At 50.7% G+C, this 27,615-nt stretch overlaps 1 protein-coding gene across 2 annotated transcripts; it reads right to left on the bottom strand.

The window, feature by feature from the left end:
• Positions 1–5,264: 5,264 nt before the first annotated feature.
• On the bottom strand, positions 5,265–23,466 carry Slx4 (SLX4 structure-specific endonuclease subunit). 2 transcript variants are annotated; one of them, XM_051167561.1, is made up of 14 exons: positions 23,034–23,466; positions 21,236–21,463; positions 19,733–19,922; positions 18,385–18,597; positions 16,421–16,629; positions 15,979–16,295; positions 15,498–15,693; positions 15,056–15,135; positions 14,126–14,272; positions 13,423–13,589; positions 10,475–12,708; positions 7,153–7,255; positions 6,160–6,576; positions 5,265–5,794 (listed from the first exon to the last, which is right to left on the bottom strand). In XM_051167561.1, exons 1-14 carry the CDS (start codon positions 23,389–23,391, stop codon positions 5,443–5,445), a joined length of 5,211 nt encoding a protein of 1,736 aa, XP_051023518.1. In that variant the 5' UTR covers positions 23,392–23,466; the 3' UTR covers positions 5,265–5,442. The 2 variants fall into 2 exon arrangements, with proteins under 2 accessions (XP_051023518.1, XP_051023519.1); XM_051167562.1 differs by having other exon boundaries at positions 7,153–7,252.
• Positions 23,467–27,615: the final 4,149 nt, after the last annotated feature.

The following is a 27,615-nucleotide window of genomic DNA, read 5'->3' as shown; positions in this document are numbered from 1 at the left end:
GAGACAGGGTTTCTCTGTGTAACTCTAGCAGTCTTGGAACTCGCTCTGTATATAAGACTGGCCTTGAGCTCACAGAGATCCGCTTGCCTCTGCCTCCCAAGTGCTGGGATCAAAGGTGTGCGCCACCGCCGGCTGACTGGGCGACCTTGTTTTGAAAGGGCTCTGCCAGAGCGTTATGTCTGGTGGAGCCTTTTCTGTCCCATGCTTCTCTCCCAGGGCCACAGGCCTGACCTGAGCCTTCTGATTCCCTTCCAAACGGCTGCCTTGGCTTAGAAACTGGGCACCTGGGCTGCTCATATCTCTGGCTACACACAGTACCTTGGGCTCTCCATATTACCAACTCCTCACCCTCATCTCCCTCCCAAGGTCTGACCTAGCACCATGGCAACTTTTTGGCTTCTGAGATCAGCATCCTGAAGGAAGAGGTAGCTCCAGCCCTAAGGATACACACCACCTGGACTGACCTGGACTGGGGCGGAGGTCCAGGGCCTAAGAGCCTGTCCGTAGGGTGGCTTACCATAGCTAACACTCCCTGTATCCAATATGCACCTCGCTCTGCAGCGGCACCTCTTACAGAAGGCCTCCCATAATCACCAGTCGCAGAATGACAAGTTTCATCTAACCCAGGGCGTGGCTGGGAGTGGCCCTGGGGGAGGGGGTGCTTAGGGGACAGCTGGGAGCTGTATGCACTACTTCCCTTGACCTTCGGGGCAGGTGTTGGAGTTACCATTCCACTTACAGGTGAAAACTGAACACCAACAAGAGGGTCACCTGCCTGGGCTCTGCAGCCCAGGAGGGGCAGGCACCAAGAGTGTTGGTGCTCATTGTAGCAACCTGCAATGTGCCCTCCTCCTCCCATGTCATCCCCAAGAAAAGGGAGCTGGACTTTCTCCCTTAGGACCCTGTCAGGACAGGACCATGTGAGTTTATTCTCCACTGAGACATCCAGCCCCAGCAGCTCCCAGCACCCAGGGGTCCGCATTCTGGAGTCTTCTCATGCCCAGAATAGCTCAGGTCCTAAGAGTCTCAGTTCCTCCTACCAGCTGCCCGCCCCCCCCCCTGCCTCCCCCACCCCCGACACCACCTTTCTTCTGTCCTGCACTGATGTGCTTAGGCTTCTACTTACATTCCTGCCATTGTTGTCGCCCCAGGATGCTCTGTCCCTAGGCTCAGCTCTGCTCCAGTGAGCAGGAGGCCATGGTTGTGGTGGAATGCCTTGGGGTGTCAGTGCAGGCCAGCTGAGTCTGATGCCTTCTCTGTCCAGAGCTTGAGGAAACCTTCTCTGAAGGGATCAGGGGAGTTTACCACACCGATCACACTAGGGCAAGGAGTGACAGACCCACCACATCCTGCAGTCCCCAGGAGCCCGGCTCCTCAGCTCTTCCTGTGCGGGGCTCCACCTCAACCTTCCTTCCTGTCTACTTTGAAAAGCCAACAGCCTCGCTGACAAATCGGTGAGCTGGCTAGCCCCAAGCTCAGCTCTTTGGGTTTGTCACATCCCCCCAGAAGTCTAAAGAGTAGGGAAATGATGTTGGGTCTCCATCCTGGGACTGAGCATCCCCACAGGGCGTGCTCAGGAGTAGGTACAGTGCAAAGCTGTTGACATGTTGCCCTCCATCCTCTGAAAACAGACGCCATCAATAAGTGGTAGCTTTTAGTGGGTGGTGGGGAACCAAGTGAGCAGGGAGGAAGTCAGCACCTGGGTTTAGGTCACGCTGCTGAGAGATAACTACTGGGGCTGAAATGCCTGTACACTTCCAGGCCTTGATAGCCTAGGACGCTCTTTTTACCAGACCGCTTCCTTTTCACCCCAAAGAATCAGTGGGCCCCAAAGACAGGTCACCTGGATCCTGAAACAGCTGACTGCAGCTGTTCACAGCAGGAACTTTGTCCCTGAAGGTGTTCTGCTCTGACAGGGAAGGTAGGGTAAGGACACGACTCCAGAGTGAACAAAGGGGAAAACTTGCAATAAATGAACTGTTTAGAGCATCTTCTAGTGACAGGAAACAAGCCATTTATTGTGAAGCCACTGAGTTAGGTGACAAGGTGTGTAGCCAAGATACAGAGGCCTTGAGTTCTTCAGCAAGCACAGGGAGTGACAGATGTTCACAGCAGCCTGTGTGTGTGTGTCTGTGTGTGTGTGTGTATCTGTGTCTATGTGGCACTTGTGGTTATTACTTGTCCATTCCCATTGAGAGGGGAGGGGCCTTTGTGGTAGGTTAGAAAGGCTGTTTCAAGCCAGGCCCAGTGGTGCAGGCCTGTAATCCCAGCACTCGGGAGGCAGAGGTAGGCAGATTGCTGTGAGTTCAAGGCTAGCCTGGTCTACAAAGCGAGTCTAGGACAACCAAGGCTACACCTTACATCCCCTTCCCTACTGAGCACAAAGGAACATGCCAGGAAATGGAGGTCACAGTGGCAGCCTCTTGAGAAGCCTAAAGACAGAACATAGAGTCCATAGCTGCAGTCCTGGCCAAGAGGTCCAGCAAAGATGCCTAGAGCTAGGTACCTATCTGATGTTGGAAGCCACAGGGGCCTTATGGGCCTATCAAAAGAAATTGGGTCTGCGTTCTCTAGGGATCTGGCAGGAGAGGAACCCTCTCTTCCCTGATGATCATGGGAAGCACCCCAGTGCTAGCTCCCTCCTCACCTCCCACTAATGGCCACCAGCTCATACATGGACTATTTCGGTGTGTGTGTGTGTGTGTGTGTGTGTGTGTGTGTGTGTGTGTGTGTGTGTGTGTGTGTAAGTACACATATTTCTTCAGGGTCATCTTCACTCGAGACTTTTTGCTCCCCAAGAGCAAGACAGCAGGGCAGGCAGCGGGCTTAGGAGTGTGAGGCTTCCAGCCTGCAATCAGGGGCCTTTCCCTGTCGGTTCCCTTATCTGAGCTAGTGGACATCAGAATGCTTTAAGTAGACAAGCCTAGGCCATGGCAAGGGCTGGACCACAGGAAGTGAAGAGGCTGGAGTCTGGTCACGTCACCATGACATGTCTAGCTTACCTGTGTTCAGTGAGCATTCTGTTGTGGTGCTGAGGGCTTTCTTGTGCTGATCATGCAAAGGCAGGGTGGTTTCTGGAAGGGAACTCCTCCTCACTTTACTCAGCAAGTGGTCCCTGTGCCATGGCTTCCACTTCACTGAAGGTGTGAGGCAGCGCTGCACCTTGGTTTCCTCTTCAAGTGGCTGGCCCAGCACTGTGATGCTGGAGGCAAGGCTTTGTTTTTGGTTTTGTGGGAAAGTCAAGGTATTTTTCCCAGGTTCTTGTTCACCTGCCACTGCTTCTGGATGGCAACTACCCCTTCACTTCACTTCATTTCAACCTCCTTCCTCCAGAAGCAGCAACAGTTTGCTGGGTGTTTTAAAACAAGTGAATGGTGCTGAATACATAGGCTTCTGTCATTTGGCGACCCACAGTGCACACACGTGCAGCAGCCTTGGCCTACTCCACAGCCCAGCTGGCTGCCAGGAGTCAGGTGGATCCAGCCTGGCACAGTCAGGGTCGCTGACTCAGTCACTGACTCATCTCCAGACTTTTAGGCACACAAGAGCTCTTGCCTAATTTTTCTAAACTCTTCCCCTAAAATGGACAACCTGGAGTCATCACTTCCTGCAGGTCATGGGAATTTTCTGAGGACAGCAGGGTTTCCAGCTTTTCCCTAGGGAGGGCCACAAAGCACATCCCAACCACAAACCCTGCTAAGGTGGTGAGAACCTGTCAGTCTTCTGTCTTGACAACTCTATCTTTCTTCCCTCAAACAGTCCAGCCTAGGGGGAAGATTCCATGGAGCCCTTTACAGGAGAAACAGCACTTTTTAAAAATATGCCAAAGCCCTGGTGTGGTGGTGCATGCCTTTAATCCCAGCACCTGGGTGGCAGAAGTAAACATATCTCTGTGAGTTCCAGGACAGCCAGGGCTACACAATGAGACCGTCTCAATAAATAAATATGGATAGATGGATGGATAGGTGGATGGACGGATGAAGATAGAAGCTACTCCACATGACTTCTAATTGCCTGCCCTGAATGTCATGAGCTGGGACTGGCTGCTCTCTGCTTGATCATGACCAGAACACATTCCACAAACACAAAGCTTCATTTTCATCTACTCAAACACTGCTGGCCTCTAAGATCAGCTCACACCCTTTTCCAGGAGTCTGTCCTTGTTACCCTCAGGGCCCAAGGATGCTTTGCTTTCTTCTTCTTGTAGTGCTGGGAACTGAATCCAGAGCCTTAGGTGTGCCAGGCAAGCACTCTGCCACCGAGCCTAAAAAGAATGGCTGGTTGCTGTTTCCCTGTAGTAGGTCAGTGCTGTGCACCCATTGTGTTCACAAGGCAAGCTGACTCAGTAGGTCCAGCATAACCAGCCTGGTACTTGTGACACTCCAAGTGAGACTGTGTCCCTGGCCTGCTTCCCTGAGCAGCAGCAGCAGCTGGAGTTAGTGCTTATGAGGGCACCATTAGTGTGAACACAGTAAGTGTGCAAGCAAGAAAAGAGTATTTATGCCTGTCATCGAGGAACTGTAGACAAGTGGGCAGTAAAAAAGTCCTGGTGCCCCAAGATAAAAGCACGTGCAAAGGCACCAGTGAAACGGCAAGACAGTAGGGCCCACGCTCACCATGTGTTCCCCATGATTTTCCAGAAAGGAGCATCTAGGTTTGTTAATTTATTTTTTTTAAAAGCCTTCTTTGTTTTTATTACACATCATATAAAACAACTTCACTGTATTCAAAACACACAAGGACATTCACAGGCTGTGGAAACCCAAACATCTGTTTGTATTTTTTTCCTGGCCCTTCCCAGGGTCCACACTGGGTCAAGGAGGCTTAACACATGGGAGGAGCCCACAAACATGCTTACTCTGGGGATCATCATAGTTGTGCTGGGCCCCACTCACAGCCCTGCTTGGAGAATGCTGGTGACAGTGACAAAGTATCTGGGCTGGCACCAGGTCAGAAGAGCACCTATGATGTGGTACAGGCTGCCCACGGGTGCCTGGTCTGCCATGGTGGCTGGGCTGGTTTGAATGCTTAGAAGGCAGGCTGCATCTAGTGCCATGCCAGAATATACTAATAGGGCAGCTTGGGTGTGGTGGACACAGAATGGCAAGCGAAGAAGGCTTGGGTCCTGCCCTAGTCAGTTGGTGTGGCCCACTGCCTCTCAAGAACACACAGGATGGGGACCCTGCTTGGCTGGGCAAAAGGGAGAAAGACTGGCCCTGAGGGAGGGAGGGAGGGAGGGAGGGAGGGAGGGAGGGAGGGAGGGAGGGAGGGTCTGCTCTCAGTCCAAGAGCGACATGGAGCTGTAGAGAGTGGGAGAGAAAGTATGTTGGGGTCACTGTCCTTTGCACAGGCACAGGCTCATGTCCTAAGACACACCTGTGGAGGCCTGACTGGCACCAGGTTCTCAGGCCCTCTGGCAGGTAGCCATTGGGTCCAGGCCTGTCATTTCTGATCCTTCCTCTTTCTGCCCACAGGCTGCCGTCTCTTCTGCCTCAGCTTCTCCTTTCGGGCTGCAGCAGTTGTGAAGGTGATGCACTGAGCATCTAGGATGTCCAGTAGCTTGCCCATGGCCACAGGGATGCCATTCTGCTTCAGCTCAGCCTGCAGCTCAGCCAGCTCGAGAGGCTGGTAGGTCAGTACCTTCCTGTGCAGGGCAGGCTTGGAGCAGATGTAGCGTCTCACTGCCTCTTCTGTGTCTGCGGTCCGGATGGCTACCTGTGATGCGCTGACCCCCTCCTCATCATCCTTGTCTTCACCTGCAGCCTCTAGAGCAGCTCCAAACTCCCCGGAGGAACTGAAAACAACAGGTGATGTTCTGTGACACCCTTTTGCTATGGCCCCCAAGCCTAAGAGCCCCTTTGAGGGGAGGAGTGCTTCCAAGGTTCTGTTGGACCAGGCATGTGACAGGACTCCTTGATGGTATCCTGCAGGTCTGTGTGGTTCCTGGTTCCTGGTCTAGGTGGCATCTGCACCCCGACCCCCCCACCCCTAGCCAGAAAGCTCAAGCATATAAGGAAATGCCTGTGGGGACTCAGGGAAGGAGCTGTTAGACCAGGTGGGCTTCCTACACCATTGGGTTTTTGGACACATGATTTTGCCCTCTTTCAGACCCACCACCTAGAGGACACATGATGTGACTGGCCCTGCTGCTTCCATTACCTTTGAGAGCTAAAGGAGTTGTCACTGCCATCCACAGAGGTAGCCATGGATTCCTGGGAGGCTGGGAGCTGGGCGTCTGCATCAGGGCCTGAAGGCAGCTCCCCAGCTTGCAACCTGCTTGGGTGGGAAATGCTTTCACTGAGCTGTCTCCTTTGATCTTGAGGGCTCTTGCTTTGACTAGGGCCCTTGGATCTTTGAGTCCCAAGCCCTGCAGTGGCCTTGAGCTGGGTATAGCCTCCTGACCGTGAAGACTTGTAGGTGTCAATGGTAGGTGCCTGGCCACAGGGTACCTCCGGAGGTATCTGGGAGGATTGAATCTCATCCTCAGAGTCTGACTCCAGGGTCTGGTGAGTGTACTGGAAAATCTCCTTCAGTTTTACAACCATCTGTCGTTTGGGCAGAGCACGGACTCCAAACCTGCATGTGGAAACAAGTGAATTTCTGGGTCAACAGTGCAGCTTATCAACACATTCTGCTGCTTCTGCAAAGTGATGCCTAGCTTTGTTGGATGGAAATCTAAGAGGCCTGACTTTCAGGAGCATGCAAAGCTGACCATCTGCCAACTAAGCTTGTTCTAAAGGCCATCCATGTCAGAGATGTTCACACAGTGTTCTGAGCGACAGTGGAAGCAATGACTTCGTCAAGCACCTAAGCTGGAGAGCAACACTGGTTGGCACGTGATAGTGGATGGCATGGCTAGGGCTCCATTTCTACCATCGTGAAACACGGAGACTCACTTCCGAGCTGGACCCACAGGGGTCTCATTGGCTAGCTTTCTGAATGGAGCTCACATCTCATAAAAATTAAGAAAAGCTCAGCTATGATGCTACTCTCGTAAGCACACCAGCTCTGAGGAGCAGAATGCAGAACTTTCCTCCTAGGCTCAGAGCCCGCTGCATGTCCCAGACCTGAAGGGCTAGGCCATTCTACTTGCTGGGCCCCTAAGAGAAGACAGGAGACCACCCAAGAGAAAGCATTGAGAACACTACCAACCTGTCCAGTTCTTTCCTCAGCACTGGGGTCTCCATGATCGAATACCTTGGCATTGGAGTTATAGGCACTTTGGGAGGCAAGTTCTTCTTCTGGTTAGCACCTTCTGGACACAACATGAGAAGCACATGAGTTAGTGTGAGAGGATGGATCTGCCACTACTTCTTGACCTGGAAGTGTCAACATGGGAAATGACAGACCCCAATAAACATCGTGCTCAGGGACAGCTACCTTCACCACTTGGAGTTGTATCTTCCGGTGGGAAGGCAGTATACAGTGACTGTGAAGAAATGTGCCATGTGCACAACACTAGTGTGTGGTGAACAGGCTCCTGGCTCCTGGCACAACAGCCCAGCAGGTGCTCTGGTCCACCATTAGCGACTATCCTGACTCTTTATCCTGCTGTGCGGATGCAGTGACAGCATCAGACAGTTGGCAGTACTGAGCACATTCAGGCTTAGACAGCACAACTTCGCAGTCCAACAATAAAAAGACAACGTAGGCTGGTGAGATGGTCTGGGGAGTGGCCATGTTCCCTATCCCCAAGCCTCGTAACTTCAGCCACATCCCTGGGACCCACACAGTGAAAGGAGAGGACCAACACCCAGAGCTGTCTCCTGACTGCTACATGCACACACACAACAAATACAATATAACCATAAATAAACAAAGGACTGGGGCAAGCGGTTCTCTAGAGAAGACATACAAATGGGCCACTGAAGTCATAAAAAGGCACTTAGCATCATGAGCCATCAGGTATCAAAAATACAGTGCAGTAACACTTTACGGCCATGAGGATGAAAACATGCAATGTGCTGGCAGGGATGGCAAGACCTGGAATCTCCACCTCACACGATTCTTGGTGGGGATGTAAAATAAAGCAGGATGGGGTGGGGGTGGGGGGCTGGCCACAGCATATGACCCAGCAATCCTGGACCTAACTACACCAGAAACCAAATTTCTGTCCACACAAAGCAGGATTAGTCATAACAACCCAAATGTCCATTCATGGATGGATGGATATTATCCAGATATAATAAAGAAACACAGATGAGCCTTGAAAACCCTGTGCTAAGTGAAGAAGCCAGTTATAAAAGGTCATATATTGCAAGAGTCCTCTTAAAAATTCTTTGGAGGACAGGGTGGTGGTGGTGCACACCTTAATCCCAACCCATGAGGCAGAGGCAGGCCATCTCTGAATTCAAGGCCAGCTTGGTTTACAGAGTGAGTTCCAGGACAGCCAGGGCTATATTGAGAAGCCCTGTCTCAAAAAAAAAAAAAAAAAAAAAAAAAAAAGAGCTGGGCGTGGTGGTGCAGCCTTTAATCCCAGCACTTAGGAGGCAAAGGCAGACGGATCGATGTGCATTCAAGGCCAGCCTGGTCTACAAAAGTGAGTCCAGGACAGTCAAGGCTACACAGAGAAACCAAATCAAACTCTGCCTGCTTACAACCACAAGCCAGGGGTAGAAGTTCACAGTTGTAATTCCAGCACGTTGGAAGCTGAGACAGGGGGATTACTACAAATTCAAGCCCCGCCTGGAACACAGAAGGAGACCTTTCCTCAAAACAACAACAATAAAAACAAACAACAAACAACAAAAACAAAAGACTGAGCTGGGTGTGGTGGCACTCGCCTTTAATCCCAGCACTTGGGAGGTGGAGGCAGATGGATCCCTGTGAGTTTGAGGACAGTCTGGTCTACAGAGTGAGTCCAGGAGAGTCAGGACAGCCAAGACCACACAGAGGAACCCTGTCTTGAAAACAAAACAAAAAACTGATGGGAAAATGAGACTAGCCAATCCTCCCTTTTATGGCTGTGTGAAAGTTGGAGAGTCTATTTCCTGTCACTTCAGTTTGCCTGGAAGTCCTTGATGCCTGCCTCAGACTCAGACCAAAGCACTTCGGTCTCAAGTATCCTGTAGTGGTTCTGAGTGTTGCCTGGGAACTGATGAGAAATGCAAATTTGTGTGGCAGGTGCCCCCTGCAGTAGAAGTGGTGGGGTGATGGGACTCTCTGAAGTGTGTCAGCAGTCAGGTACCCTTGGGAGTTTAGGAAGGAAGCAGCAGGTAGCTTACACTCCTCCCAAGGTGGCTATGTGACTTCATGGTGGGGCAGAGCTACTGTCCTCCCTGCCAGGCAGTGGCTCTTCAGCTTTTCTGAATGGCTGAAATGCATGGGAGGTAACGTCCTTCCACCTGGGGGTAGGGCCAGGAGCCATGCTCTCACACGCTTTCCTCACTGTGTGTTTGTGTGTTTTTGGTGCAGGGTGACTGACCCACATGCTAAGCGCTGTGCAGCTATACATTGCACTGTACACTGGCCTACTTTTTGTTTGTTTCTTTTTGAGACAAGGTTTCTCTGTGTAGCCTTGGCCGTCCTGGACTCACTTTGTAGACCAGGCTGGCCTCAGACTCACAGCGATCCCCCTGCCTCTGCCTCCCGAGTGCTGGGGATTAAAGTTGTGCACCACCACGCCCAGCAGACCATGCCTGGCTTTTAATACGGGGTCTGAAGATTGAACGAACTTAATCAACCATCTCCCTAATGTATTTTCTTTTTCTTTTTTAAGATAACCCTGGTTGTGTAGTATAGTTCAGGTCAGCTATGAAGTCTTGAGATTCTGCTTCAGTGTCCTGTGCTGGGGCGTAGCTGTGCACCACCAGCCTAGAGCACTCCAAACTCACAGACATCTGCCTGCCTCTGCTTCCAGAGTGCTGGCATTGAAGGGATGCGCCACTATACTCAGCTTTTTTTTAAAGACAGAGTGAAAATTGCTATATTGCTAATGATGACTGAACTTCTGATCCTCCTTCCTCCATCTCCCAAGTGCTAGAATTAAAGGCACGTCACCATACCCAGGTTTATGATATATTTAACGTCTGTGATCATGTGGTTTGGGGACCGAATTCAAGGGCCTCATGTGTGCTAGGTAAGTGCTCTGCCACTGAGCTGCATCCTTAGCCCATGTACTTAGCTTCTTTAAGGAACCGCACTTGGCCCATTTTCAGGTACAATTGGGATATCTGCTGACAGTTATAACCTCTGGGTGCTGGGTCAGTGGTTCACAGAAAGGGCCTTTGCATTAGTTGAGATCCAGGCAGGCTTAGAGAATGCGGACTCACTGCTTAGGTACTTAACTAGAATACCCTAGGGAGCCAGCCATTTCTTCCTCTACTTGACAGGAGAGTATGGAGGACAAAGGGAGGGGCCTTGCCCAGATGAGCAAGCTCTTGAGCATTGCTAGCTCAGCTTCCCACCCTAGACCTCCACAGCCCATTAGTGTAAACAGTACAGGACAGATCTCTTGGGCCTCACAGCCACTCACTTGGTGTCTCCGGCCTGTCTGGCTCCCGGGATTTCGTGCTCAGCATTTGGGCCACAGGTAGAGCCTCTGGAGAGTGTCGCTCTTCCTCATCCCAGTCTTCCCACAGAGCTGGGCTAAGGACACTCAGTTTGCTGCTCCCAGGAGAGCCAGCCTGTGAGGACTGCTCTTGAGACTCTCTCAGAGCACCATAGCTTCCTCGGATGGGGGTGGCACCCAGGACTCCTGGGGAGTGGGGGTCACCACCATACAGAGCATCCCGGGTCTGACTGCTAGGACTGCTTGTGGTCAGGGGGCCAGTCCGCTCCAGATTCAAGTGGTCAATTGGAATTGGTGAGAGGGGCTCATGCCAGGAGTAGTCACCTATGGGACCTGGGGGGTCACCATCTGGCACAGGGCTGCTGCTTCCTTGATGGGAAGCCACCTCCTGCTCATCATCACTGTCCCCAACTTCTACCACCTCATCGGCTGCAGCCTGATTTGGCAGGCACGGCCTACATGACGAGGGTTTCTGGGACCACGTGGTAACATCAAGGACAGGACATGATGGCTGTGAAGAGGAGAGCCTGCAGTGCCTAGGGTAGTGTCCTCCACCGTCAGCGGTCCCTTGAGTAGCAGGCTGTGTGTGTGGTCTGATCACTGAGAATTTCTGGGCTGCTTCTGGCACAGCCCTACATCCTAAGGAAGGCCTGGGTGCTTGCTGAGCAGCAGCATCTGATGGAGTCCTGGTCTTAAGGCTTCTGATTTGTGTCTGTGATGAGCAATCGCGGCTCTTGCTGGCCCCTGGGGTGGCGGGCACCAGCCAGGAGGTGTCTGTAGTGCTGTCCTCATCCAGGCTGTTCTTCTGGCTGCAGAACAGCCAGGGCATCTCTTTCCTCCCCAGAGCCGACTGATTTCCCAGCAGTCCGTCGTCTTCCTGCTGTGGCTCAGCCTCTCTCTTCAGTGGGCTTTGGAAATGTCCCTGGTCTTCATCAACATCAATGACTGAGAACAGTTCAGAGGACTTGGGGCTAGATTCTAGAACTTTGCTTCCTTCTGGGGAATCTTTAGAAACCAGCCTTGTGTTGGTGTGCTCTAGTTCCAGCTCTTCATCTGAGTCCAGGAGGAGGATAACGTCATCTTCTTTCTTCACACAGTGCAGAGAGTCCAGGGCCCTAGGGCTGGAGTGCTCAGGAACCGACTGGGTCAGGTCAATGGGTGGAGATTTTGCTGGGGAAATCAGGATGCCCCTATTTTTGTGTCCCAACATGGGACTACTCTGTTTGCCTTTCTGGTGGCCTGGTTCTTTTGATAACGTGAGAATGTTCCTGTCCCTCCTCTGTTTAGCTGGTGAAGCTGGAAACAGTGAGGTTGGGGACACCATCTTGGAAATGGTACTGCGGGACGGGGACACTGATGGGGACAAATTGCTTGTGTGATATGGGTGAAGCCGTGACTGGCTGGGACTTCCACCCACAGGGCACTGGGACAGGAGGAAGAAGGGGCGTGGAACAGCTGTCTGGTGCAGAGCGGGTGAATAGGCCATCTCTGCCTGCCTCTCCCTAACAGGGTCACTCTGCTCTTCGTGGTCAATTGCTATTTGTGACAGTTCAGATGATTTTCTTTGAGTTGATGCAAAGAGCTGTTTGTAGTCATGGGCCTTGGGTGGGTGCAAAGGTGAGCATTCTTTCTTCCTCACCTGGTGGCTCTCAGGTGGGCTGCAGGATTTGGGGTGGTCTGCTGTCCCCCTCAGTGTGTCCTGAATCTCTGCTTTGTCTGCCCAGTCTGAGCCCTGGCCCTGGAGTGGGATGGAATCTCTCTTAGGTTCCCAGCTGACTAGGGCCTCTTCTCTCTCTAGCCCAGCTGAGTCCATTTGTTCTGTATCTTCTAACTGTCTGCTCCTCGGGACACCTAGCAGGGTAGGCTCAGACACTGGACCATCCTCCCTGAGCTGGCTCGTGTCCTCATCTGTGTCTACTGCTCGTTCCTCCTGGAGCAGCTTCCTCTGTGTAGCTGCAAACTCATAAATTTCTTCCATTTCTGCTTCATTCACTTTCTCTCTATCTTCTTCGCAGACTTCAGGTTTCAGCAGAGTCTCCGCTTCCTCCTCTTCATTTGCCCACACTGACCTCAGGAGTTCTTGGAAATGCTCTGCTCTGCTTTCGCAATTCTCAGTTTCCTTCTCCTCCTGTTGCTCTCCCTTTAAGTCCATGACAGGCACTTGCTCACACAGCTGAACAAGGTCTCTCACAGCAAACCTGCAACAGGAGATATACGTTATCACCGAAGGCCAGAGCGGTCTCATGAGGGGACCCGGATGCTCCTCTTGTGGCCTTTCTCCTTGTCTAGGGACACACTGGCCGTAGCTCTAGATATCACTTTAACTTCGCTGCTGAGAACGTAAGGGTATGTCAGGCTGAGTGGGCAATCAGGAGCTGGTAGGGCTGCAAAACGAGGCAGCACATGTTGCCCAGGGAGTCACTCAAGACACTATAACTGAGAAAAGCCACAGCAGACAAAACTGTCGGCAGGCCAGGTCGACCACCTATCAGAAGGCTCTGAAACATCTCAAACCCCCACTGCTGACCAAGGCAGATCCTGGCACAAGTGAGTAGCCAAAGGTGTTCAAGCTTTGTGAAGAGGAATGCCTGGACACCTCTAGCTAACTCCTGTGGAGACAATCAAGGGGCTACATGCAGCGTCTATGTCTGCGGCCACGGGCCACCATTTTGCAATGCCAAGTGTAATTCTCTCTACCCAGCTCTTGGCACCCCTGCAAGCATGCAATCTAGCCAACTGTCATGCATGGTTCAGGGTTTGCTGCTGGCATAAACTTGTGATTAAAAGTTATAATGAAGTTCTGACAGGCTCAGCCCTGACATTTTGGCAGCTCAACCTGCCTTGTGATATCTATCTCCCAATCCATACTACCAGCTCTAAAGGCTGTGCCTGTGTGGTCAGAACAATCCCACCTTAGGGCCAGGGCACGCAGTTCGGGAGCCAGGCCAGGAGGCACGTCAGTATCTGCCATGTAGAGATAGTTCAGAAATGCATGGGCGACCTCCCAGCTCACATCACTGAGCAGGATGCGCTGAGTCAGATCCCCATCCTCTTCCGCAGAGAAGCCTTCAGCATTCACCTGAAGGAGGAGGACACAGAGGCTTATGATAAGCTGGAGTGACCAGTGGTCTGTCTTTAGTCTCTAAGACAGCCTGAGAGCCTGAGGGGAAAGAGCAGTCTGTGTATTTTCTTGGCCAGATTCTGTAGTCAGGATGTTTGTTTCCAAAATCATACCAGGATGAATGTTTAGGGAATAGGCTAGTTTCCACTTGCTGGTCCACGTATCATAGACTCTAGGCATGTCCAACCTGGGACCTGTGGGTTACATGAGTCCCAGGATAGAGAAGAATATGGCCCAATACATTTGCAGATGATAATACCATACTGCTGTGTCTAGAACTCTGTGACAAAGGTTGAGCAGTTTGCTGGATCAAGCCTATGATATCAGTACTTAGGAGACTAAGGCAAGATCACATGTTCCGAGAGAGAGACAGAGACAGAGATCAGGAGATTTCACAATGATGGAAATACAAGGGGGCGGGGGGAGGAGGAAAACTTCCTTTCTGGGGAAAAAAGGAGTGGGGAGGAGGGGCAGGCAGCACTCGGTGCACTTACATGCTGGATGAGAAGTGGGCATCGGGCATACAGCACAAACTTGTGGGCATAAAGCACCTCTCCGCTGTCAATCTGGAGCTGGACATCACTCAGGTGTGGATTGTTGACCATGGCCCCAAAGTCGGCCACCAGCAACCCAAGAGAGAGCTGCAATGGCAGAAGAAAAGATGCTTGTCAGCTCCCTCTATTGCTCTGCTAACAACCCAGGAGAGGGGGGTTGCTAGGGCAGGCCAAGAGCCAGGAGCACATTTTCCTCTTCAGGGTGTGCACACATGAGGTATGAGGTTATGCCTCTGGGTTGCATTAAAGACATCATCGAACCAGAATGGCAAATGCTACCTTCTTTCTTGGGTGCTCTATGTCAGGAGGGACACTGGTGCATAAAGGCAGATGCTCACAGCTCCTGAGCACTGCCCGCACACGGCAGTACACCTGGGTCTTAGGGCGGCCTGATGCAAAGGCTGTTCAGGAACCCGATACTTCTCAGCTACATGCAGGGACATCAGCAGGCTGGCCCTTTGCCCAGGAGGGACTTAGGGAACAGCACCACTTTATGCATACCCATCTTCCGAAGCCCCTTCACTGACAGCACAGGACGGTGGACTGGCAGTGGAGCTCACCCCATCATCATACACAGAAAGGATACAGCGAGTCCTTAGTGGATGAAGGACATCACTAGGAAACAAGCACGCAGAACAGATGCCTGAATGAGGCAGTCATTAGGGAGGCTATGATCTCTGGACGCCTCAACAAAGCTGGGGCCAGTGACTGGCCGCTCAGGAAGCCTACAGTGTCCAAGCAGAGCAACGGCAGAAGATGTCATACAATGACCCAAGCGGGGAGAACGGAGGCCTGGGGCTCTCAGCTCTACCACACAGCCAGGGCACAGCTGGACAAGTCGACCTGTGGCCCAGAAGCCTTCATACTTACTGAGGCACTGTCATCCCTCGCCTTCTTAGATGGCAGAACAAACCCCGTCAATGGAAGGCTGCTGGGTGCCAAGTCCAACCCTGAGAGAAGGATGTACAGATCAAAGGGATGTCACCTCCCACGCAGGCCGTGCCAACCCCAGGCTTGGCTGAGCATGTTATTTAAGGACATCTTCGCTGAAAGCAACTGTCCCCCAGTTATTTTTCCCCATCTGCCTAATAGGGAAAAAGAAGGATTGTAAGACAGATAAAACCAGCCCAGGAAGCTATGTCTTTGGCTAACGTCTAAGGAAGAATGTGAGAGAGAGACACATCTGTTCCATGTCACACTCAGCTCTGAGGAAAACCACAGAAGAGCGCAGTGCCTCACAGCAGCGCAGGCCCTAGTCCCACCCCACCTCACATTGCAGGGGGCAGGCCCAATGCCCCTCCCGGTGTCTCACCTGTGGGCACCCCCAGACTGCTGGGCCAGGGGCTAGAGCTCAGCCCCTCCACTGCCAAGTCTACAAGGTCCTGAAGGGCTTGACACTCCCTCTGGCTGCGGGACAGCAGCTGGTTATTGGGGCTGTTGTGGGAAGCGGGTGGCCTTTGTGAACTTGGCTCTCGCTGCTCGGGCAGCTCCAGTGGTAGCTCAGTTTCCTGAAAGAAGTTGAAAAGCTCCTGACTATGTGGCTATTGTCACCAACACCTTCTCTGCTGCAGCCACCCAGTACACGCACCAGCTAGACAGGACATGGTTCCAAGGTTCTATCTCAGACATATTTGGGAGCTGTGCAGAGATGGGCTTGGACTTCACATTTTAAACAAGAAATGTTTTAAATCTGGGGAGCCACAGTCCTTTTCTCAGCAGACATGCTACTGAGGAGAGAAGTGAGGTACTACCCAAGGCCCATCCACATGTGTGCTAGGAGGAGCAGGGCTCACCTTGGTATGGCGTTGGGACCCAGTTGGAGGAAACAGGCCCACTATGTAGAAGGCCTCCTCAGCCCAGGCTCCTGGGAGGGCACTGCATTCCCACAGGAAATTCTGCCTTCCTTTAGGCAGCTGCATTCGCCAGCCTGTATGTTCCAATTCTTCCTTAAAAATCTTGCTGGCAGGAAGTCGTGGGGTACAGGACAGCTCCATTTCCTCTGATAGGAGCTGGGCAACGCGATCCTCAATCTGTCTATTTGTGGTCTCAAGGTCTTGGGTTAACAACAGAGGGGGACAAGCTGGGGGTTTCTTCTTGCGACTTTTCTTCTCTAGAGAGAAAAGGCAGTGACTCAGTCAGAAGTGCCTCTGACCACTTATCCCAGACGCAGCCCTGACTCCCAGCCAGCGACCCGGCACCAAGTTTCCCGCAGGCCTCTGCTCCAGCCGCATGTACCTGCTCCTAGCCTTATCTTCTCCGAAAATGCATTTTCCAGTCTGAGTGGGGGCATAACTGGACCCTGCTCCATCTCAGAGCGAGACAGAGCCATGGCCAACATCAGATCTTCAGTTGGAGCCTCGGGCTTACTAGCCTTCCGCCTCTTCTGCAGCTCCTTCTTGCTGGTGGTTCCTTTCCGTTTCAAACCTCCAACATGGTTGCTGAAACTAAAAAGGTAGCCACAGAGAACGGTCAGTGGGTGCCTCCGACCCTGGCCTCTGCTACCATACAGGAAACGGGGGACAGATGTGTTTGCCCCACTGCAGCAGCCAGCAACTGCTTTGGCTTTCACTGTGCTGATTCTATTTCTTGTGGGCTCATTTGATCCAAACCTAGAAATTTAGCACAGTGCAGACACTGGAGAGCCTGGGCTCTGTCTTGGCCACCAGTGGTTCCTGCAAACCTAGATGTGGCCAAACCCTAGGAGTCTATAGCTCCACATAGGCTCTCTATACCCAACAAATTCTGCCCGTTGAAACTTCAGATGCTCCCAAGGCAGTCCTGGCCACAAACGACCCTTTCCTTCCTTCAGGACTACAGTAGCACTTTTAATTCTGGCCCCAAAGACAAAGCCTCCCCAGTTTCTGCTGCTCAAACCAGCTGCCCTAAGCTGCCTTGTCTCTGCCTTACAGAAGACTTACGTAAAGGTCTCTCTAGCTGGAAAGAAAAATCTATTTTTTGAGTAAGCCCCAGCAGCTGGACAGTAGAAGGTGTGGTAGGAAGCAATTCTGAGGGCCTGCCCTGCAGCTGTTGTCCCAACTCAGGCTTTTGCAAAAGCTCACACTCTCCCCGATGCTGGTAAAATTGGAGACTCCTTGGAAGATGTCAATAATCCCTAACTCTCGAGGAAGCTAGCCAGTAGCCAGGAACTATGTGAGACAAGCAATCTGATGCTGTACCCTGTGCCTCAGGCAGGGCTGGGGCTGGGAGAAAACAAGTAAGGAGTACAGAGGGCAAGAAGACACTCAGACCTGCATGTGTGCTCTGTCCATGAAATTCTGAATAGCCCAAAACCCAAATCCCAAGGCTTGGTCTTAGTAGAGGAACTTCCAAAGCCCACTTACAGAAGATTCAGAATCCCCTGAGGGTGCTCAATTTCCTTCAGTTTCTGTTCGCCAGCCTTCTAGAAGGTATGTCTAGTCTCACTACTTGGAGGTATCTTTATACATGTTTACTCTCTGTGAGGCAAGCAAGAGATTAGATGTCTACTCTAGAGCCTCAAGGCTTCCTGTCCTACAGTGCTAGTACGAATGTGCTAAGTGTACACAGACTCCCTGGCTGAAGAACCTCCTCTGCCCTGTTTGACCTCAGCTGTGCCCGTGCTGCCTTTGTTCCTTGTAAAGTTGGGGCTCAGTGAACAGAGCGGATCCCCTGCTGCTTACATGCTGAGGACCACAGCCCAGCTGTTAGGGCAACCTCCTATTTCAATACATAAGCTTTAATTTGTGCAGTTAAGAAAAAATACCACCTTAGGGTAAAAAGTGGGGCTAAATATGAACAAAAACACTGTATGGGATTCTTAAAGAAGACTATGTGGTCCTATAGTTCTGCCTTGTCATCTCTAAACTGTGCCGAATAACTGGACATTTAACAGCATGAAAATAAAGCTACACTAATATAGAAACATGCTACACACCCAAATTCTTGGATGTGCTTGAGTGGCCACTGCAGGATTGTGGGACTGGCAACACCGCAGGAAGGATCTCAAGGAAGCAGCGGTTCTTTGCATGGATGGATGGCCCCATGTGCATGCCAAATCCTCATGCTCCTAAATTCTTTCTTGACCATGTGCAAGTTCCTCAAATGTCTCATGCCAAGATTCAAGAGATTGTTAGTTCTCACCAGCACTATACAAAGCTTTTTTTTTTTTAAGTCTAACTGGAGTGAAAGTATCATCATTCGGCTCCCTTCGTCTGTCTTACCTGGGTACCTGGGGGCCGCTGCCCACCTCGGGCTGAGCTGTCTGCAGCCTCACAGCCTGCAGCAGGAGCTGGGGACCCACTTCCATCTTCACTGCACACTGCTTCAAGTGACTGACTCGGCTCTTGGAGGTGAGGAATGGTTTACCACATATTGGGCAATCAGGGATCTGAGGCAGAGCAGATATCCGTGCCTTTTCTGCCTCATCCAGGCACCTGCAGGATGTCAGTAAATACAAAACCACCCTCTCAGGTAACAAGGACAGTAGCAAATGCTTGATCCATACTGACATGTTCCCCAAAACCCGATCCCCTCATGGCACTTGCAGTCCCCTGGCAGTCAGCCCCAGACACTAAATTTGGGTTTCTGTTAGCAAAAGAAGCTAAAGACACTGAGGACTGGCGCACGCCTTTAATCGCAGCACTTGGGAGGCAGAAGCAGGCGATCGCTTGAGTTCAAGGCCAGCCTAGTTTACAAAGCAAGTCTAGGACAGCAAAGGAAAAACGGGGGTGGGGGTGGGGGGTGGGGGGGGGTGGGGGGGGGTGGGGTTGAGGACATATCAACACAGAGGCATGTTACAATCCAGCAATCCACTCCCAAGGAATGAAAACAAGTGTTCAAACATGAAACACGTGCTCACAGCAGCTCTCCTACAAAATCTACAAGGAGGAAGCCCAAGTGTCTGGCTATGGATGAAAGCCTAAGTATATGTGTCTATCCAGACAATGGGCTATTATTTTAGCCACTGAAAAGAATGGGGTGGTGGGACGACATACTGACACACAACACACAACACACAGGCGGGCTCTGAAAGCATGGGTAAGTGGAGGATGGATACAAGAGGACAAATGTGTGGCTACACATATGTGAACGTAATCCAGAGACAAGACAGCTGGGACACAGTCATCATGAGAGTAAGGAAGGAGGCAACTGATGGTGACTTCCCAGGGGTTAAGACATTCCCTTTGGAAGGGATGAAAATAATCCAAAACTGAGGTGAAATCCTCATGCTCCTAAATTCTTTCTTGTCCAAGTTCCTCAAATGTCTCATGCCAAGATTCAAGAGATTGTTAGTTCTCACCAGCACTATACAAAGCTTTTTTCTTTAAAGTCTAACTGGAGTGAAAGTGTCATCATTTGGCTCCCTTCATCTGTGCCCTGTGACTTGTGCCCTGGAGTGGATGAAGTACATCATGAGGATTCTATCTCATCGGTTCATTAGAGAAGGGGGCACTTAATGATGCTGAGGTGGCAGCACCATGCAAGGCGTCAGGATGCCCACTGGTGCTAGCAGGTGTACTTGCATCTGGTCACTGACACAGAAAAGCGGACAACCCTTGCTGCTCCTACCTGTTCACATGTTGCTCCCTCCGTGTCACAGTCATTGCTGAGAGGTTTTTCTGACACATTTGGCAGAAGAACAACCCCTTCTCCTCCAGGCTATCATGATGTGAAGACACTTTTTCCCTTCCAAACTCCTGCTGTAAGGCCAAGGCCATAGCAGCATCGCTGTCTGTGGCATGCAGCCTGGGCTTACACTCTGTGGAGAAGCATCAAGAGCCATGAAACAGACAGCCTCCGTGATCACTAACCTTTCCGCTTGGCTCGAGCTCTTACATCACGGACACTAAGAAGAGCACAAAGAAACTAAAACCTAGCAGCCTCTGCAAGCCTGCGGACAGGCCCCGCCCAGGCACGCGGGGCACTGGGCAGCCCCAAGGGCCGCTCTTCCCACAGAGCAGTGTGGAGCATGTTGTGGAAAGCTGGCTCTGTCTGGCAGCTTTGCCTTTTCTAATGCCAAACCTCTTACTGAGTGTAAGAGAAGAGTCAGGACGCTGTGGACTGCCTTCCACAGTCAAGACTCTCCTATTCAGCATCAGCCCAAAAGGTGGAGTAATTCTGGCCTTGACATAGTGCAAAAGTGGCCCATGTGATGTTTCTGAACAGACCCCTAGGCTAAAAAAAAAAAAAAAAAAAAAAAAAAAAAAAAGTATGTATGAAAGGGTCACAGCGCAGGAAGGTTGAGAGCTACTGGCCTAATGGAAGATTTCTTTTATGCCTTGTTGCCGTTTTGTTTTGTTCTGTTGGTGTGTGTTGTATGTGTGCACTTGTGTGTGCTGCTGGGGATTTGAGCTCAGGTCCTCCTGTTTGCACAGAGAACATTTTACATACCAAGCCATCCCCTCAGCCCTTACTGTAGTTTAAAAAAGCAACCACACCAACAAACTGTGTAAAGAATAATTTCATAAGAAGAAGTGGGGAGGGGGAATGGTAAGGGAGGAAGGAAAAGAGGGAGCAAGACCATGTAAGGAAGTCCAGTAGGAAGCAGGGAGCTAGAGATAGCTCATCAGGGTTGAGTGTACAGTGCTATTGCAGAGACCAGCGTTTGGTTCCCAGCACTCACGTCAGATAGCTCACAACTGCCTATAATCTAGCTCCAGGGGATCCAACACAATCTTCCAGTCTCCACAGGCACCTAAACTGCCATGTACACACCCCTACACACACACATATGTACACGTAATTAAAGATAATAAAACAGATTTTAGCTGGGCGGTGATGGCCCAGCACTCGGGAGGCAGAGGCAGGTGGGTTGCTGTGACTTCGAGGCCAGCCTGGTCTACAAGTGAGTCTAGGACAGCAAAGGTTACACAGAGAAACCCTGTCTCGAAAAATCAAAAAAACAAAACAAAACAAAAAACAGATTTTATAGGGACATCCTATTCTTTGGCTGACTCCAGTGAGGTGGTGAGCTAAGGATCAGAGAAGCTGCATACAGAAGTGAACAAGATGTCTTTCAGGGATTCTTACACAGTGTAACTCATCTTAGAAAGCAGAACGTGCTCACCATACCGTTGTCCACCACCACGTCCTCTTGAGGGCTGCTTGGGTCGTTTACTCCCGGGGTGCTCTGCAGAGAGGACTCTTCTGCAGCGTGTCTCAGGCGCTCGGGGTCTGCTCTCTTGAACTGCTTCATCCGTTGGAGAACCAGCTCTGAGGCTCTGGGTTTGGCAGGACTTGGCACACCATTCGTAGGGAAACCGGAAGGAAGGGGCTGGGAGTCACCATTGGGAGCACTCTCTGGCAAGGAGGAAGACAGCATTTGTTCTATGGGTTAGACTCAAATTTCCAAAAGGTCCTTTGCCAGTCAGTTCAGGTGTGACCGGACTTCACTCACTCACTGTGGCAATGGAGACGTATCACTGGCAGGGTACTGGGTTCAGTGATTGCTGATAAGCTTGGGGTTTATCTGGGGGTGATGAAAATGCTCTCAAGTTAGGTAGTAGTGGTGATGGCTGCATAACTCTGTACTAGAAGCACTAAACTGTACACTTTATGACAAATGTTTACCCCTTTCTAGACCATTCTTTAGCTTGAGATCATGTATGGCCTTCGGCAGAGACTAAGGAACCCTGAAGCTATGTGCCAATTTTGCAGGCACGCATGTGCACATCACACAGAGCTTTCACCAGCTGCACGAAGGGAGCGTGAATGCCCAGAGCACCCGGGCAGCATTGCAGGGTCCTACCGCAGTCTCCAGGAGCTCAGCCTGTGCCACCACTCAGGAGAGACTCAACACCTACACTAGAAAACATTTTCTTCTATGATAAGGGCAAGAAGGTGAGGAGAAGTCAGGAGCAGAAACCAGGAGCCTGCAGAGTGTGTTGTACTTACAAGGCTGGTTTTCAGCTCTGTGTGAAGAGGATATGTCAAGCACATAGCTAAGGATGCCAAGGATGCCAGAGCGGGGAACTTCAACCTGTAGTGCACTCTCTGAAAGCCTCCTCAGCCTAACCAAACTGGCTGGCCCACCTTAGAATTCACAAAAATACAGACGGCACCAACGTGACTACTGTCAGCTTCATCAACAGTCAGAGACAACTCAGCAGAGAGCTATACATGTACTCAAAGAACGCTCACAAAGGACACACACATACGGCTGGGCAAACTGTGGTCCTGGGGCCAGGCATATGTTTTAAATTAAGTTTCACTGACACCCATTCACTTCAATGTCATCCATGCTGGTGTCTCTCCAGCAGCGATCGCTCTGTCTCTAGGGGAGGTCAGTTCCAGGAGTCCCTGCAAATGTCAGAACCTGCAGAAGGTTTTCCAGTCCCTTCTAAACAGTGTCCTATCTACATTTACTTTGGGTGCACGCAGTGTGCTTTAAGTCAGCTATAGATTAATGTAGTACCCAACGTAAAGAAAGTGCTGTATAAATAGCTGTACTGTACTGTTAGGGCACAAAGACAGGAGGAGTCTGGACTTATTAAGTATAGACTATTTCTTTTCTCAGAAGTTTACTATTGGACAGAGTGTAAATCTGCAGCCTTGGAATCCCACAGATGAGGGTCAACTGCAGGTGCAACACAAACTACGTGGCAAAGCATTTACTCTCTGGAGGATTTTCTCCATCTTGAGACAGGATCTCTTTCTACATAGAAAGAAAACTAAGTGTGTAGACCAGGCTGGCCTCAAACTGGCAAAGATTCTCCTGCCTCTGCCTCCCAAGGGCTAGGACTAAAGGCATATGCCACCACACCCGGCACGCTGGCCTTTTATAGCAAGTTTTCTGAGCTCTGGTTGACAACAGCACACATCCCTTTGGTTCTGTGTCAGGAACCAGATCTGGCAGGTCTTGCCTGGTTACCTGTCTGAATGCTCTGGGCTCTTTCACACAGCACAGGCTGGTCTGAGGCAGGAGCGAGAGCACCTCCCCTCCCATTCACAGGGAGAGCTGGGTCCCCTTCCTGGGATTTGGGTGCCCCTTGCTTTTTAGTCCTAGGGGCCTGGCTGCCTACTCGAGGTCTCTTCTCTGAAGGGCCTTGAGGGGCTCTGCTCCTGGTGGCAGTCTGACTGGCTCCTTGCAGTCTGCCTCTTTTCTGAGGGTTACTGGAGGCCGTCTGCTTCTTCCTTTCTCCTGACACTTCTTTGGTTGTATTTTTTTTCACCCTTTGGAAAAAGGTGGCACAGAGTTCTTTGAAATCCTCATCTGACTCATCCATCATTTGACCTGTTTTAAGGCTTTTCAGGTCTGCCTTTACGGGAGCGAGGACAGATCTGGAAACATGTCCGCAGATGAGAACAGTGCGTGGAAGCTCGCTTAGGCCTTCCAACACCTGCGCCTCACTAGGGCTTTTCTTCTCTCTGGTTTACTTGGAGATTTGGCACAAAACAAGTCAGTGTTTTCCTCTCCATAATGATTTAAATGTCTTTCTTCAACTTGGACCTGTAGTCAAACAACTTGCTTAAAAACTTCCCTCCGTTAATGTTCACAAGTGAGAGAATATTCAGTTGTCCAGCGGCTGCCTCTGAGATAGAACACATGTGAGCTCTGTGATCGGATGGTCCTCCAGGATCTCCTCAGTGATAAAGGGCATGCGTTCATCTAACTGTGTATCTGTGGAAAACCAAAAGCATCTAAGTATAATCAGACAGCTATTGCTATTTTATGTCATTTCTTCCAGGAAGGTACAAGAGCATGTAGTATGGGAAAAGACTCCAAATACAGCCAGGTTAGAAGTGTAATTGTCCCACAGTATGTCCCAGCACAGAGCACATGACACACATGAACACACACACACACACACACACACACACACGTACTCATGCAGTCTCAATGCATATTTTGGAGGCAGGAAAAAAATGCATCTTGGGAGTGTGTTTTTTACTGAAATTGGAGAAAAACATGAAGGCCAGCTGCCACATAAATAAATGGTCCCCAAATACAGGGATTTTATCTCCCTACAGTGGCCTCAGACTTCAGCTATTGCCTTATCAGCAGATGCTGTCAGCAAATGCTGCAAAATTATTGGAATTAAGATAAAGGGTGTGTCCTCATACACCCAGGAAAGAGAAAAGGCCACTTTAAAAAAAAATCCTTAGTCCACAAGAGCTCTCTAAACTGCCTGTAGGTAAAAGTTGGGCATTATGGGCACACTAGTAAATACACAGGTGTTTACTAGGGCACACAGTGTAGTGGGATTCAAAAATCAATGGAATAATCTGGGTCTGGGGAGATGGCTTGGTGAGTAAGAACATAGGGACCTGAGTTTAGATACCCATGTTAAAAAAAAAAAAAAAGCCAGGTGTGGCAGCGCTCACCTGTCACCCCAGCACTTCGCAGGGGGAGGGGGAACTGAGAAAGGAGGACTGCTGAAGCTTGTGATCAGTCAGCCTACTTAAGCATGTGCAAGCTCCAGGTTTCAGTGAGACCCTGTCTCAAGCGATTACAGCCAAAGGTGACAGAGCAGTATACCCAACATTCTCATTTGACCTTTGTGTACACACACACACACACACACACACACACACACACACACACCTAAATAATCCAATGGCAGAAACCTATTCACCCAAATACAGTAACGCAGCAGTCTTAGAGAAGAGCCCCTGACTCCTTCACATGGGCCCCTCCCCATTCCGTGTTAGCACACATGGTTGTCACGGCGACATCTGTCACAGCTCATAATCATTTGCAGTGCCCAACATTGATTGAATGCGTATGTGCCAGACACTATACTAATTGCTTTCCAAATCTTTGACCCATTTAATCCTTACAACAATTCTATGTAATACAGTCTATGGTCATCTTTTCTTTAGAGCAAGGAATCAGGCACAACAGTGTCAGGACCAGTTTTGAAGCAGCAGGGCAGAGGTTCTGAGCAGTGTGCTTCCAGGGTATCGGACCTCCTTTTTGTTGTTGTTGTTTTCAGCTTTTGTTTGGTTTGGTTTTTGGAGACAGCGTTGCTCTGTGTAGCCTTGGCTGTCCTGGATTCACTTTGTACACCAGGCCGGCCTTGAACTCACAGAGATCCACCTGCCTCTGCCTCTCAGAGCCTTGGGATTACAGGAGGCCCGCCCAGTTCAGATTTCATGTTTTCATTTACCGAATTATCTGTTAATGAAGTTCAGCATATCAGTAGATATACATTTATTTACTTTGTATTTTCCTTTGGATTATTTGGTACCCAACTTGCAGTAAATGCTAGGCAGCTATCTGTGAATTCACAGCCTGCAAAGAGTTTGATGCAATGGGAGAAGAGAAATGGTAGAAGGAGAGAGGTCAGTTTACAAGGGCCTGGAACATCAGGCAAAAGCAACCTGAGTTTTATCGTGCTAGGTGTGTAAATCTCACACACGTGTTGAGTCCCCACATCTCTCCAGACAATCGAGTTGTAAGAATCTCCCTCTCCGGGAGATGCTCCACAGATATCTGCTAAACGACATACTGGATCCCACCAGGATGCAAGCTTCCAGAGGGCAGAGGACTCCTGCCTCCTCTGTGTCCTACCTGCCTGCCTGCCAGCTCCTAGCAGGCGAGGAGGCAATGAATGGATCTGAGTGGGGCGGACCTCCCGGCTTACCCCTACAGGTGACCCACAGAACGGGACTTGGGCCTGGCTGGGGAAACGTCTTGAGGGTCCTGAAGCCAGACAGAAGGTTCGGATCGCTGGGCTGTAAGGGGGCCATGGCACTGTCACCAACTCCCTCCCGGCAGGCGCTGCCCCCTGTCTACCTAGCTCAGCTCCAGCCACTCCACCGCGGGCCGCCGGCGAAGGCTGACAAGACAGACGCTGTCCGGCCTCGCAGAAGAGGGGACACCGCGGGAGGTGACAGCCCCCAGCACCACCACCCCGACCGGGTCACTCTAGCCCGGTGCCGAGCTCCTCCTACCTCCCGCACCGCGACCGCACCTTCTTAACCAAGAGCCGCTGGGCCGCGCCTGCGCCTGCGCTCTGAGGCTTGCGCGCGGAGAATGCTGTGCGCAGGCGCAGAGTCTGCGCGTGCGCAAGACTACGTAAATGATCCGAGTGTGGGAAAGGGGCCGAGGGTCATCTTCCGGTCTTCCTCTGCGGGTGCGAGCGTTTCCGGACAACGTGAGGCGGGGCGAGCCATGAGTGGCGGTTTGCTGGCTGCCTGCGGCTGCCTGAGCTTTGTTAAGTCCTGAGGAGCCTCGGGTTGAGGGTAGTGATTGTCGCGTTTAAAGAAGTGCGGTAGAGGGGGCCATGGCTCAACGGTCAAAGGCCCTGAGTTCAATTCCTAGCAGCAACATGGTGGCTCACAACCATCTATAACTGTAGTCCCATGGGATCCGATATCCCACTGTGGTGTGCGTGCAGATGTACATGCAGACAAACATCCATATGCATAGATAAATCTTAAAAGGAAAAAAAATGGCAGTGGCATCCCCTCATGGGGAGCTCGTGTGCAGGAGAGGCCCTCCCTGGTGAAGGCACATTAAGGGTCAATCAGCTTCACCCGGAGGTCCTCCGGAGTCCCTGAAGATTTTAACACAATGTTAAAAGAGCCAGGGAGGTTATAATTTGTGGATTTCTGGGCTGAGCATTTGATCAGTCACTGAAATAACACTGGGAACACTTAAAGGAGTAGATCTGGAGAGAAGACCATATGTTTTATTTTCTTAAGAGATATTATGAGCCGGGCGGTGGTGGCACACGCCTTTAATTCTAGCAGAGGCAGAGGCAGGCGGGATCGCTGTAAGTTCGAGGCCAGCCTGGTCTACAAAGTTAGTCCAGGACAGCCAAGGCTACACAGAGAAACCTTGTCTCGAAAAAGAAAGAGAGAGAGAGAGAGAGAGAGAGAGAGAGAGAGAGAGAGAGAGAGAGAGAGAGAGAGAGAGAGAGAGATTATGGTATTGTGAAATCCTTTTTAAAGTGTGTGCTTCAGTAGATCCTTATCTATCGCTTTCGAATTCTAGAACATTTTATAGTCTCAAACAGAAACTGCTTCTCATTAGCAGTCAGTCCCTAGCCACCCGGAATCTTCTAAGTTTGTGTGTTTATATAAATGGGATCATAAAATACGTGGCCTTGTCTGTCTAGCTTGCATGACTGGATTTTCCATTTGTTTTCGTAGCTGAGTTATCTGCTGTAGCATATACTACGTGTTGCTTCTCTGTGTATGAACATAGAGGTGTTTTGCATTTTATTATTATTAGTTTTTATATTAGGTGTATGGATATTTTGCCAACATGTATGTCTGCACCGTGTTAGGAATGGTTGTGAGCTGCCACATAGGTGCTGGGAATTGAACCCCCAGAGCTCTTAAGCACCGAACCATCTCTCCAGCCTGTTTCTACTTTTTGGCTCTTATTAATAACGTTGCTTGTGAACATTCGTGTATGTATTTGTAGCCTAGGTTTGGAATTACACAATAACACCGCATTTGATTGCGATGTTTGCTTGATAGTGTTGGGTGGGAAACCTGGG

This window comes from Acomys russatus, chromosome 25 (assembly GCF_903995435.1).
Source record: "Acomys russatus chromosome 25, mAcoRus1.1, whole genome shotgun sequence".
In the NCBI taxonomy this organism is placed as follows: Eukaryota; Metazoa; Chordata; class Mammalia; order Rodentia; family Muridae; genus Acomys; species Acomys russatus.
This window is presented reverse-complemented; position numbering and strand designations above follow the sequence as displayed.

Excerpts from the sequence above, each read along its gene's own strand:
- Slx4 (XM_051167561.1), bottom strand. The coding sequence starts at position 23,391 with ATGATGGATGAGTCAGATGAGGATTTCAAAGAACTCTGTGCCACCTTT. Across the intron at positions 12,709-13,422 it reads CTGCGTGCCCTGGCCCTAAG|GTTTGCTGTGAGAGACCTTG; the intron begins GTGGGATTGTTC and ends CTCCTGTTGCAG. Across the intron at positions 5,795-6,159 it reads AACTCCTTTAGCTCTCAAAG|TTCCTCCGGGGAGTTTGGAG; the intron begins GTAATGGAAGCA and ends TGTTGTTTTCAG.